This window comes from Pongo abelii, chromosome 6 (assembly GCF_028885655.2).
Source record: "Pongo abelii isolate AG06213 chromosome 6, NHGRI_mPonAbe1-v2.0_pri, whole genome shotgun sequence".
Classification (NCBI taxonomy): Eukaryota; Metazoa; Chordata; class Mammalia; order Primates; family Hominidae; genus Pongo; species Pongo abelii.
The window spans coordinates 131554320-131567767 of NC_071991.2; the positions used below are offsets into that span (position 1 = coordinate 131554320).

The 13448-nt window shown below is 39.9% G+C and overlaps 1 protein-coding gene across 5 annotated transcripts in view; it reads left to right on the top strand.

Moving 5' to 3' along the window:
* LRGUK (leucine rich repeats and guanylate kinase domain containing) overlaps positions 1-13448 on the top strand; it is a 147901-nt gene that overhangs the window by 76730 nt on the left and 57723 nt on the right. For all 5 annotated transcript variants that reach the window (XM_054559827.2, XM_054559828.2, XM_063725789.1 and 2 more), the window contains 3 exons: positions 4213-4326; positions 6473-6674; positions 8730-8825. In XM_054559827.2, the coding sequence (XP_054415802.1) occupies positions 4213-4326; positions 6473-6674; positions 8730-8825 (412 nt within the window). The remainder of the gene's footprint in view (positions 1-4212; positions 4327-6472; positions 6675-8729; positions 8826-13448) is intronic.

The following is a 13448-nucleotide window of genomic DNA, read 5'->3' on the forward strand; positions in this document are numbered from 1 at the left end:
AAATCCTACACCACTTTCTTTTCTTTTCTGAAGCCCACTGAACTATCAGATGAGGGACTCATCTGTGTTTCTGCTTTTGAAAGATTACCTTCCAACTGGTGATTCCCTTATAGCTACATATCCTCTTTCTTCTTTCCCCTTCTTTTTCCTTCTTCCTTCCTCTGTTCCCGACCCCAAAATAATGGACCTGGCTTATTCTTCATTGTACAAGATCATGGAACATTTCAGCATAGGCTTTGCAGTTTCTATGAGTTTAATTTTCAATGGCCAACTCTATAAATGGTGCATGTTTTCTGGACTTCTCTTGTGTTTGTGGAGATATACAAGTGAGAAAATCCTATGATCCCTAGGCAATTTTTCCTCTAACTTTGTCAAAAGAACATCTTGGAAATTCTTTATAAATTTTCTCTCCTAGGGCTATATTTTGGCAGTTCAGTTTAATTGATTAAGAGTACTCTGGGACTTTACGTTTCTAAAAGCCTCAATAGAGATTTGAGAAGTTATCTTGATATTAATAAGAAGCAGTCTCTTAGGACTTTTTAGGTTGAAAGACAACTAGTTCCCAAAATTAATGTTAATTTCTCTTGTTAGAGTATGAGGCATTTTTTTTCTCACGTCAGTTCATCTGTTCTCAGTACCCCATCTGCTCTCTGGTGTTTCATACCTTATCAGATCTGTAATCTAGTCTGGTTCAATTCCTAGTCTAAAAAGTCACTACACTTCTATACTATATTTAGTTTTAGAATTTTACTACCTCTACAAAAATCCTCCTGTGTTTGAGAAGTACTTATTTTTACTGCTTCTGATAACATATATCTACATTTCAGGATAATGTAATTTTCTTGAACTTGAATTGTGCCTCTGATCTCTTTTCCTTTAATGTAAGCTTGAGACTGTTCGATGAAGAGAGACAAACTTAGAGATGACAAACTCATGACACATTGTCAGCTTTGCCAATCACCCACAGACACTCAGCCTTCTGTTCACAGAACCCCCCTCTACACAGCAGCCACCCAGACAGTCTGCCCACCATCCTCCATTACAGCAGGCCCATTGACGGACAGCCTTGGCACACCCTTACTGTGGACAGTCACACCTTTCTGCTCTGACAGGTACAACACATAGACCTGCACACCCTCCCCCACACAGGTGCCTCCTCCATCCCATCAGACACTTCCCCCACAACACACAATCATCCCCCTAACATGCCCACAGATATGAGAACCCTTTTTATGGACACATACACAGTCCCCACAGAAACTCTCCCTCTCCTGTGGAAATAAAACCACAGACCCTGAGGTTTCTGGAGTATGACTATTGCTATGTATTAGGAAATCCACATGCAGCAAGAAACCAAAGTAGCATCACCAGCCAGAATGGGGTGGAGGGAAACCACTTAATCCCAATTCTTAACAAACTTGTAATGGGGTCTCTTTTATACCTATGTACTATACAAGATTCCTCCCAACTCTACGTCTCTACATCTTTCCAGAAAATGGGGTTTTTTTTTGGTTTTTTTTTTTTTGATCCACAGTGGAAGGTCCTTGTACGTGAACAATAAACAAACTTACAGTATATATCTGAAAAGGAATTCAAGTATACATTTTGAAAACGGTGAGTCACAGAGTGTTAGTCAGGGTTCTCCAGAGAAACAGAACCAATAGGATGTGTATATGTATAGAAAGAGATTTAGGATTGGGCTTATACCTGTAATCCCAGCACTTTGGGAGGCTGAGGCGGGAGGATTGCTTGAACCTAGGAGTTTGAGACCAGCCTGGGCAACATAATGAGACCCTATCTCTTCAAAAAATAAAAAATTAGCCTGGTGTAGGGGTTCATGCCTGTAGTCCCGGCAACTCAGGAGGCTGAGGCAGGAGGATTGCTTGAGCCCAGAAGGTCAAGGCTGCAGTGAGTTATGATTGCCCCACTGCACTCCAGCCTGTGTAACACAGCAAGACCTCATCTCTTAAAAGAAAGAGATTTAGTATAAGAAATTGGCACACATGGGTTATGGGGACTGTCAAATCCAAATCTGCAGTGTGAGCCGGGCAGCCAGGAAATCCCAATGGGTTCACCTTGCCCACTGCCTAGACAGAGCCGATTTTTCATGATGAGAATTGCAATAGAGGAAGAATAATTCACACAGGGCCAGCTGTGCAGGAGACCACAGTTTTATCATTACTCAAATCAATCGCCCTGAGCATTTGGGGATCAGAATTTTTAAGGACAACTTAGTGGGTCGGGGGAAGCCAGTGAGCCAGGAGTGCTGATTGGTCAGAGATGAAATTATAGGGAGTCAAGCTGTCTTCTTGTACTGAGTCAGTTCCTGGGTAGGGGCCACAAGATCAGATGAGCCAGTTTATCAATCTGGGCAGTGCCAGCTGATCCGTCAGGTGCAGAGTCTACAACATATCTCAAGCACTGATCTTAGCAGCAGTTTAGGGAGGGTCCGAATCTTGTAGCTTCCAGCTGCATGACTCCTAAACCATAATTTCTAGTCTTGTGGCTAATTTTTTAGTCCTACAAAGGCAGTCTAGTCCCCAGGCAAGAAGGGAGTTTGTTTTGGGAAAGGGCTGTTACCATCTTTGTTTTAAAGTGTAAACTAAGTTCCTCCCAAACTTAGTTCAGCCTGTGCCCAAGAATGAACAAGGACAGTTTGGAGGTTAGAAGCAAGATGGAGTCAGTTAGGTTAGATCTCTTTCATTGTCTCAGTCATAACTTTGCAATGGAAGTTTCAGTGGTGCACATGAAATCCAAAGGCTGATCTTTTTGTTCTATTGAGGCCTTCAACTGATTGGATAAAGTCCACCTATATTATGGGTGGCAGTCTGCTTCCTTGAAGTTCACCAATTTAAATGTTCATCTCACCCCAAACATCTTCCAAGTTGACACATAACACTAACCAGCAGATGCAATAAACAAGATAAAGTTTCTATCTGAAAGGAGAGCCAGAAAAGGAGTCACAGTATTTGTTCCAAATAACAAAGAAAGTATGACATTGAAGGAGTAAAATAGTAAGGATATTTATTGTTGAGTTTTTAACTTTTGGAATATATAACATAAACTTCTTTTGATTATGGGGGATGTGGATTTTCCTCATCACCTGCAGCAGACACATCGCCCAGAGACCCATCCCCCAACCTCAAAAGACACCCTGTGCCTTCTGGTCTCTGACCTCTCTTCCCTGACAGACAGTCCATCCCTGTACTCTCACATCTCCAGAACATCTGGGGCCAAGACGCAGGGTAGCAATAGACCCAACTGCTACTGTTCTTAATGCTGCCACCGCCATTTGATGGGATTCAATGCAGCCCTGGAAGTTTTCACTTCATTGTTTATTTCAAAATCACGTATATGAGAAGTCACACTTGCCAACATCATCCACGTTTTTATTCCTTCTGTTGTCATCAGTTACCCAGTTTAGATTTGACCTAATGAATGTAGTATGAATATGGTTTAATGAATATAGTATTGCCAAAGAAAAAATCACAGACAATTTTGAGAGACGTCTTTTTACTTGCCCCCGACCCTTTTTTTTTCCCAAGGGAATACAGTTTTTGGAAGAACTGAGCTTCCAGAATACAGACAGAGGCGTCATTTATAGTTCAAATGGCTATAGGGCAGACACCAATTCTGTTGGATGACATTTGGGGCAGTTTCAGTAGAAAGCTATCTATGAGGAAAAACAGGATGGGTCTGCTTTTTCAAAGCTTTTAGGATGTCCCTGTAATTCATGGCCTCCCGGAATTATCCGTAATTCATGGCTTATCTTGGTAATGCAAGGCGTTTGGAAATGGAAGGCTTTTCTGGGTTGCCTGGTGTGCTGGCACAGCTGAAATGGCGGCGGTAAAGGGCAGGCCATTAGTTTTGTTCTCTCAGTAATGAAGGTTTTGGTGCCGGTTTGGCAGGAAGTGGGTAAGTAAACAAAATAGTCTATTTTACCATATGCTGCAGTGCCTTAACACTCCTCAACATTTTGTCAGCAAATTATTTCTAAAAACCTATTTTTTTTTTGTCAGCTGAGAATTCTGAATAAATTTCTCTGTCACAGTTTGAAATTAAGTTTCATTTACCCCATTGTCATCCTTACACAGTTGCTAAAATGTGTAAGGTTTTTGAAATTATTTAGAATAAGACATCAAATGATTTTAGTTATGTAAATTCCATGATGGCTGCTGTTATATGAAAATCTTTGTTCTTCTCGAATTCCAGGGGAAATTCATTCTAACATTTAGTTATGGTAATCACAAGTATGGATTAAATAGGGACACCGTAGAAGGTATCGCAAGAGATGGTTTGGCAAGCTGTATTCATATGGAAATAGAAGTAAGTGTTTTCATTCAACCAATTAATGTGTGTGTAGTTTGTGTGAGTGTGGTGTGTGTATATGTGTGTGTGTATATATATGTATAAATTTTTTACTGATACATAATTGAGGTACATATTTGGGGTACATGCGATAATGTATATACATATTTGAGGTTGGGGAGGGGGTTACAATGCACAGACAACACATTGCCAGGCACAAGATAAGATATTCCGTTTATAATTACTATGGGGGGCAAGACACGTGAAACATTAAGTGACAGGAGTTCCGTTACAATACAAGAAATTGCACAGATATTGTGAGTGAAACTGCCACTCGAGCTTTATTTTCTGTTATTTCCTCACTAAATGCTCCTTTTTCTTTTTAGAGCATGGTCTCTGTTTACATAAAAGGGTGTAGATAAAGCCTGATTCTTAGAGTGTGGAACTGGTTCCCCGTCCCCTCAGGACAATGGCAGCCCCATGTGGTCAACTCTGTTCCTTCCTTCTGCATGAGATGTGTGGGCTGTGCTGCCATTTAACTGCAGTTGCTCACTGGGTATAATATTTTCATACTTCTGGCAATTTAGACCCGTAGATGTCAGGAGATTTTTCTCTCTACCCTGATACCCTGTCTTCCCCCAACAATGATCTATAATTAGAGTATGTAGAAGCTTCTCCAAAATTAAGATCCAGAGTAAAACTATGAATTTCCCACTCATTTATTTTTTAAAAATATAGCTTTATTACATACTTGGAACCTTCAAAAATAGTTGATTGTTTTTTCAAGATCCTTTAACTGAGCAGTATGACACTTTTGGAATTAAAAAAAAAAGCAATTATAAAACTAATTCAATTAGACCAAACATACAGAAAACAAAACCTAGGCAAATCAGGTACATAATCCTTCGATGTCAACTCGGAATCTTTCTTCTTTCTTTTGTGACTTCACACAGTAGGAGACTGCAATTCCCTTTTGGCTCTTCGTGTTGGTATAAGTGTTTCCTAGCTTACACATTTCTTCCAGCTCTTTAACTTTCCTGACTTAGATTTCCAATCTTACTTCTCTGTGATTAAATTGTTTTGTATCTTTAAGGAAGGTTTTCTTTGTTTCTATAATAACTAGCAAAAATAAAAGGTCTTTTCTAAAAAATTTCTTCATTTGACAAGGCAGAAACAAAAATTAATGCATTTGTGAGTCCAGAAACTCTCCATCTTTTGTGTCTATCTTTCTCCAGTCCAACAGTTATCTGAGCAATGGCTCCTGTTTCACTGTTTTTCTCCCTGGGAGTTCACTCTTCCTCATTTCCAGGAGGTTGAGTCTATAATCCATGCTTGATTCCCCTGATTCTCCCCAGCTGAAGTATTTTTCCAGACTGTCCTGGTCATTGACTGTTTCAGAAATTATTTTGGAAATAGCCTGTATTTCTTCCAACTGAATTTTTAAAACAAAGACTTTGAACATTGAGTGAAACTGATTGAGATGGAAGGGACTTTAGAGTCCATTTGGAATGGCTCTTTCATTTCACCCGTGAGGAAACTGATAGCCAGAGAACTTGAAGGATTTGTGCAGCGTCTACAGGAGCCGGAGAGCTGCAGTCGTGACCAAGCCCTCCAGATTCACAGACCAGTCAGTTCCTTACACAGTTCCACGCTGTGATCTCCTGGTCTGCAGGTTACGAGGAGCTTGGCCTTCCCAACCAGGGTGCTGATTTATGTGCAGAAAGGGTCCCAAGATGATGACAAAGGGGTCACAGAAGAGCCTTTTCTCCCTGGTAAGATCTCTATCTCCTGGTGCTCCACAGAAGCCTTTTGAAATATCGAATTGAAATTACCTTTCTGTAATAAAGTTGCAATATTGCTATGAATGTACCTATTTTATATCCAGCAATTTTCTAACAGTCATATTCATTAGAATGATTAATTAAAGGAAAGCCAGGTGGAGTGAATTGTAATATTTCCAATGACAATTTAAAACTTGATGAAGAGAGAAATGTAATCCAATCTTGAGATATTTATAGAAAAATAGTAGCTAACTATACAGATGAAATAAATTCTTCAATATATTAATAATATTACTGCTTATACCCATGTTGTCAGATGGCTCGAAAATGATTTCTAGATCATGTATCTGTTTCCAATTTATTACCTTCCTTTTAATGCACAGGGTGTAAGAAGTTTGAAATATTCCTATTTTGAGCCTCGTTATATCCTGGTGGTGCCCATGAACAAGGAAAAATATGAGGGATATTTGCGGAGAAAAGGATTATTCAGTCGTGCAGAAATTGAATTTGCTGTCTCTAGAGTGGACCTTTATATTAAAATTAATCAGAATTTTCCGGGATATTTTGATGCAGTAATCAATGCAGGTTGGTAATTTTCAGCAAAGTTTTGTTTTTGAAATGTAAGGTTACTGAATTAAAAGTTTGTTTCATGGGGATAAAATTCTTGGGTAAAAGCTATTTTCCTTGTAACAGTGAATCACAAAGAGCTGCGAAAAGGGGTAAGAATCCAAGAGGTCTAATCTTCCACTGTTTTAATGAGAGCATTGTCTCAATTATTTCTTAAGATTGTAGCTAATAAGATCTGGTGTAAAATGAGCCTGAACTAAGTTCATTTTTTAGGGGACATTGTGAGAACAAAGTTAAATTATATATAATTTGAAATACACATTTAAATTTCTAGAAAGGCATATGAAACTCAGGTAATTTGATTATAATCTACACATAGGTTGAAAACCCAACTACTCAAAATATTATAACTTAAAAATGTATGTGTAAAACAAACATTTTCAGAAACTAGCTTAGAAATGACCATTTAATTTAAAGCAATAGTTCATGGGAGAATTTATCGAAATATGAAAATTTCTCTATATATGTATACATATTTTTATACATATAAAATTTCTATAGATATATTCTAGAAACTTTATATATATATATATAAATATATATATATATAAATATATATATATATATATATAATTTTTTTTTTTTTTTTGAGAGAGTCTCGCTCTGTCGCCCAGGCTGGAGTGCAGTGGCGTGATCTTGCTTCACTGCAACTTCTTCCTCCACCTCCCAGGTTCAAGCACTACATCTGCTTCAACCTCCCGAATAGCTGGGATTACAGGTGCCTGCCACCACGCCCAGCTAATTTTTGCATTTTTAATAGAGAAGGGGTTTTACCATGTTGTCCAGGCTGGTCTCAAACTCTTGACCTCAAGCAATCCACCCTCCTCAGCCTCCCAAACTGCTGGGATTACAGGCGTGAGCCACCGCACCTGGCAAATTTCTATATATTTTTAAAGTGCACTATATTACACAGTCATAAAAAGGAATGAGAAAATTCTCTGTGTCTAGATACGGAAATATCTTCAAGTCATACAGTTACTAAAAAAGACAAGTTTACAATATAGTATGCCATCATTTATGTAAAAAATTATGCAATTGTATTTTCTTGTGCTACATAAAAAAGTTCTCTGGCAGAATCCTCAAAAAACTAACACTGATTACCTCTTAGGGGGAAGGGAAACTAGATGAACTAGATGGACAGGGGACATTAGTTGAACCATATGAAATTGTTGATATTCAACTATTTTGACCTATGAAAACAGCAATTTCATATGGTTCAACTTATTAATAATAGTTTTTGGTCTCTGAAACATGTTAATGTATTACACAGTTGAATTTGTTTTCTATTCCTGCATAGAAATGATCACACTTAGTGTCTTAAAGCAACACCCATTTATTAATTCACAGTTTCGTAGATTAGAAGTCTGGTACAGCATAGCTGGATTTTCTGCTCAGGGTATCAGGAAGCTAAGGGCTCATCTGAAGGCTCTGGGGATAAGCCCCCAAAGCTCATTCTTGTTGGCAGGATGGAGTTTCTTTTGGTTGTAGAACTGAGGTCCCAGTTTCCCTGTGTGCTGTCTGCCAAGAATTATCCTCAGTTTCTGGAGGTTGCTCTCAGGTCTCATCCTCATGGCCCCACCATCTTCAAGCCAGCACCAGCACATCAAATTCTCCTTGTGATCTGAGTCTCTGACTTCTTTTTCTGCCAACAGCTGGAGAAAACTCTCCTTTTATGTGGCTCATGTGACTGGGGGGGCCTGCCTGGATAATCTCCCTTTTGATTAACCCGAAGTCAACCCATTAATAACCTTAACTACATCCGCAAAAATCCCTTTTGCTGAATGTCACACAATCGTGGAGGTGGTATCTCATTGCCTTCACAGGTTCTGCCCACACTTAAGGGGAGGAGATTGATTATACAAGGGTGATGTGTCCTTAGGGTCATCTTAAAATTCTGCCTACCATAACATATATAAAATTAAATGCAGTAAACAAATCATTACCACCGATAGTTGAACATCAACTGTATTGGATGTGATCCTGTTGTTTTAAAATGTACTCTATTTGCTGCAGATGATCTGGATGTTGCCTACCGAAAACTGAGTCAGCTCATTAGAGAATACCTTGGATTGACAGAGGAACCTGCCAAGAGTTTGGCTACAACTGCAGGTACTATTCTATCATTTTTGTGCCAGGATTTTTTTTTTTTCATGGAAAGGAAAACAAATCTGAGTTGCTATTTGGGTACCTATCACTTGGGCTAAAGCTGGTTCTCTTTTATTCCTGTACTTCTTCTGGGGCAATTGTCCCCAAAACAAGCAGCATGAGTCAGCTTTCTGGACCTGTAACTCTGCTTATCTCCATGGTCATGATGGACCTCCAGGTACTGCCCTTCAGGAACAGGCTAGGCAGTGCCTTGGCGGAGGTAATAGATAAGGGTTAACCTCATGGTTCAGAACTCAGCCTTCCAGAGGTTTCATTCCTTAGAGAGCTGAGATGATGTTCTACATGTCAGGTTTGTATTTAGTCTGAGAGTTTTCTTTCCCCTTTTCTTTGCGTTACCTCGGTCCTCAAAATACTGTGCTGCGGAATATAGTGGCAAGAGCCCTAGTCATAGGATCGGTGTTCCTGGTCCTAGCCCTGTGCTCTCTTGGGTGAGCTCCTTCGCTGTTCGGAGCTTCAGTTTACTGTCCTGCTACGTGGACCTAATGCTCCTTATCTAATGCTCCTCATCACCACATGGATGGTGAGCAGCACATGATGTAGTATATGTAAGAGTGCATTCCCTTGGAATCCAGGAACTCTAAAGCCCTAAGTTAGAATTTTGGTACGTGAATTTTGAGATGTCTTTAAAAGCCTCCCTTGAATCCACCTCACAACTATTAGGATGGCTACTATAAAAACAAAATAAAAAAACAGAAATTAACAGGTGTTGGCAAGGATGTGGAGAAATTGGAACCCTTATGTGCTGCTGCCAGGAGTGTAAAATGGTATTGCTCCTGTGGAAAACGGTATGGAGTTTCCTCAAAAATTAGCAATAGAACTGTCCTATCATCCAGCAATCCCACTTCTGATCTACCTCCAAAAGAATTGAAGGCAGGGTCTCAAAAAGAGAGCTGCACACCCATGTTTTTAGCAGCACTATTCACAATAGCCAAAAGGTGGAAGGAACCCATAAAACAGAATTTTATTTGACCTTAAAAAAGGAAGGAAATTCTGGCACATGCTACACACAAGTGAACCTTGAAGACATTGTGCCAAATGAAATGAGCCAGTCACAAAAGGACAGCTATTGTATGATTCCACTTACATGAGGTATCTAGAGTAGTCAATTCTAGAGCCAGAAAGTAGAACGGTAGTTGCCAGAGGCTAGGGAATGGGAGTGGTTTAATGGGTACAGGGTCAGTTTGAGAAGATGAAAAGAGTTCTGAGGATGGATGATAGTGATGGTGGCACAGTGTGAATATACTTCATGCCACTGAACTGTGTACTTAAAAATGGTTAAGATGGCCGGGCGCAGTGGCTCATGCCTCTAATCCCAGCACTTTGGGAGGCTGAGGTGGGCAGATCACGAGGTCAGGAGATAGAGATCATCCTGGCCAACATGGTGAAACCCTGTCTCTACTAAAAATACAAATATTAGCCAGGCGTGGTGGCATGTGCCTGTAATCCCAGCTACTCAGGAGGCTAAGGCAGGAGAATTGCTTGAATCAGAGAGTAGGAGGTTGCAGGGAGCCAAGATTGCACCACTGCACTCTAGCCTAGTGTCAAAGCGAAACTCCATCTCAAAAAAAAAAAAAAAAAAAGGTTAAGATAGTCAATGTTGTGTTATGTGTATTTTGCCACCATAGTAAGTTTTAAAACTTTCCCTTGATGGACCAAACCCCATTCACACACTGCATATCGTGAAATGTTAACCCGAGACCCTGGTTGCTTTGCAAGTATGTTCAGCTTTGTGTTTTAGCGGTTGTGACTTTTTGCCCAAATAGGATTTTGTTTACCAGGTTGCATCCTGGCAGACTGAGGCAGGGCAGGTCATGATTTTGCCAGACTTCAAACCAATGCTGTTTTGTAATTTTGCACACCTTTCCCAGGTTGAAGTCCCCTGATATTTTGGAATGAGGTCAATGTGAAACTGGTAAAAATCAACAGATAATGGCTGAGAATTTCCTTCTCCATATGTCTTAGAGGAGATGAAGTGACCAGGGTATGACCTGCTGACTGGAATGTTCCTGGAGAAAGTTTGACCTGTCTTAAAATAGGCAGGAATGGAGGACTGGAGGACTGTGCTCAGTATACAAAGTGGGGATTGGGGAACATTAGATTAGGAGCGTGTCAGTGTATTTATTCAGCCCTGCTCGGAATCTCTGCACTGGGCGTTGGTTCTTTAGAAGGCCATGTCTATGGAGAAGGGCTATGTAGTGTATCTAATGAGGCTTCTGTAGCTCAGTAGAAGTTTCTCTTGAGGAAATCTGGCTCCCCTTGCCTTAATTCTTTGCTAACCAAGCAACCTTCTGATCTTTAATTTGGTCCCGTCGGGTGGACCTGCTCCTGTGGGGGCTGTACCCTGCGTTACCCACCCTGCCCTGATCCCTGAGCCAGGCTTGTCTCCATTGTAAATTAATTAATTGGTGTACTGGCTTTTAAATCAGCCTCTTGTGGGTTTGGATAAATATGAATCAGTCCCCTGAGCCTGACCAGCTCTGAGTGACTGAGAACAGTGTGTTTCTCAATCTGAGGTTGCCACTGACTGGTGAGGCTTGAACAAGACTTTGCCTCAACAGCCAGTGAGATTCCATCTCTGTATCTTTTCTTATTCTACAACTATCAGGAACACTGGCTATTGGGTGCAGTTGCCATTTGGTAAATTAATAGATCAGATAATGTGTGCATAGAAAAATAGACTTTGATTTTAACGGGTATTATAAAATTTTATTTATTTGGACTAATGAGGCTAGGCTTGGCTGATTTAATGAAAAGGGTGAATTACTGAATTTGTAGAAATGTTTTAGCTCTCAGTTACATTTCATAACTGAAACTGAGCCATCTAGTTACTGACTAATAGAATTCCAACTTTAAAAGGTAGGTAGGCAGATTTGTAATTAATGTATCAAATCACTAGCCTCAAGGCCCCTTTGTTTTTTTGGCATGTTTAGTATTTTGAAAAACAATGTGTTTTCTGAAGCCAACCACTTTATCTTACCTAGACAATTAATTTGCTGAGGAAGTTAGTTTTCCTACTTGTGGGTTTAAGAATAAACTTGCACATAAAGTAACATTGTAGAGGCCAGACATTATTCAAGTGAGTATCTAAAAAGTTCTAATGAACATGGTCCTTATTAACATACATTTAATGGTGTCTCTAGTGGGACAAGAAGTAGAGCCAATGTTCTTCCTGAGTCTCAGGGCTGTGAAGAAGGTGCCAAGGAATGGGGGCCAGATGTTTACAGGTTCAGTGCACGAGAGTGGAGCCAACCATAATTACCTTAAAACAAGTGTCAGTGTGTCCAGAGTTGGTTCCTGCCGGTGGGTTCGTGGTCTTGCTGACTTCAAGAATGGAGCCGTGGACCTTCGTGGTGAGTGTTACAGCCCTTAAAGATGGCACGGACCCAAAGAGTAAGCAGTAGCAAGGTTTAGTGTTAAGAACGAAAGGACAAAGTATCCACAGCATGGAAGGGGACCCGAGTGGGTTGCTGCTGCTGGCGGGGGTGGCCAGCTTTTATTCCCTTATTTGTCCCCCCCCATGTTCCGTTTCTGTCCTATCAGAGTGCCCTTTTTTCAATCCTCCCTGAGAATGGCTACTTTTAGAATCCTGCTGATTGGTGTGTTTTACAGACCACTGATTGGTGCATTTTACAAACCTCTTGTAAAACAGGAAAGTTACTGATTGGTGCGTTTTACAATCCTCTTGTAAGGCAGGAAAGTTCCCCAAGTCCCCACTCGACCCAGGAAGTCCAGCTGGCCTCACCTCTCATCAGCACTCCCCAGGAAGGGACCCAGAGTCCCAGCAGAGTCACCATCATGTGCCCAGCTGGTGCTTCACCTCATTGCTGCTGCTCTGAGCTGGGTCACTCTGATTTTAAGTTCTATAATTTAGATATATGTGTATAAACACATTACTCACATAAATGGGACCTCTAGAAATAAAAAACAATAGTTTTAGTATAATGAATTTTTTTAAAAATAATTGAGCTTTCAAAAGGAAGAAATTGAAATAAAAAATATTTATGATTCTGTGAAAGACAGCTTTGTCTGAACAATTAGAAAACTGGACTGGAAATATGAAGCCTTGGTTTTCTATTCTAAATCTAACCAATAACCGTTAACTGGATTCGAGAAATAATTTTGAGCTCCCATTTCTTAAAATAAAAACCTATATATAATGTCATTGTGCACTATTAGAATCCGGCTGTCCAGAGCTGAGGTTTTTCCCAATTGGATTAGGCGTCAGTACAAACAGAAATCTTATGACCAACAGCATTGTTTTTCTTAAAGTGGTAATCCTGTATCAGTGCAAACTGAAAATTATTCCCAGATATCTGAAGTAGTAATACATAGCTTTATCTTTCATAATTTTACGTTGCTAATTTATAACTAAGAATACAAGCTGAATTTCTACTCTAACAATGAGAGTGGAACAGAGTGATTAAAGGAAGCGCAAGGTTTATCAGTTCTGAGTACAGCATCTTTCAGCCTGGACTCAGAAATATAAACTTTCACCAATGGGTGGATTAATTGAATTTTCACTTAGTGCATGTATAAAATAGTAACTTTAGGTACACAGTGATTACA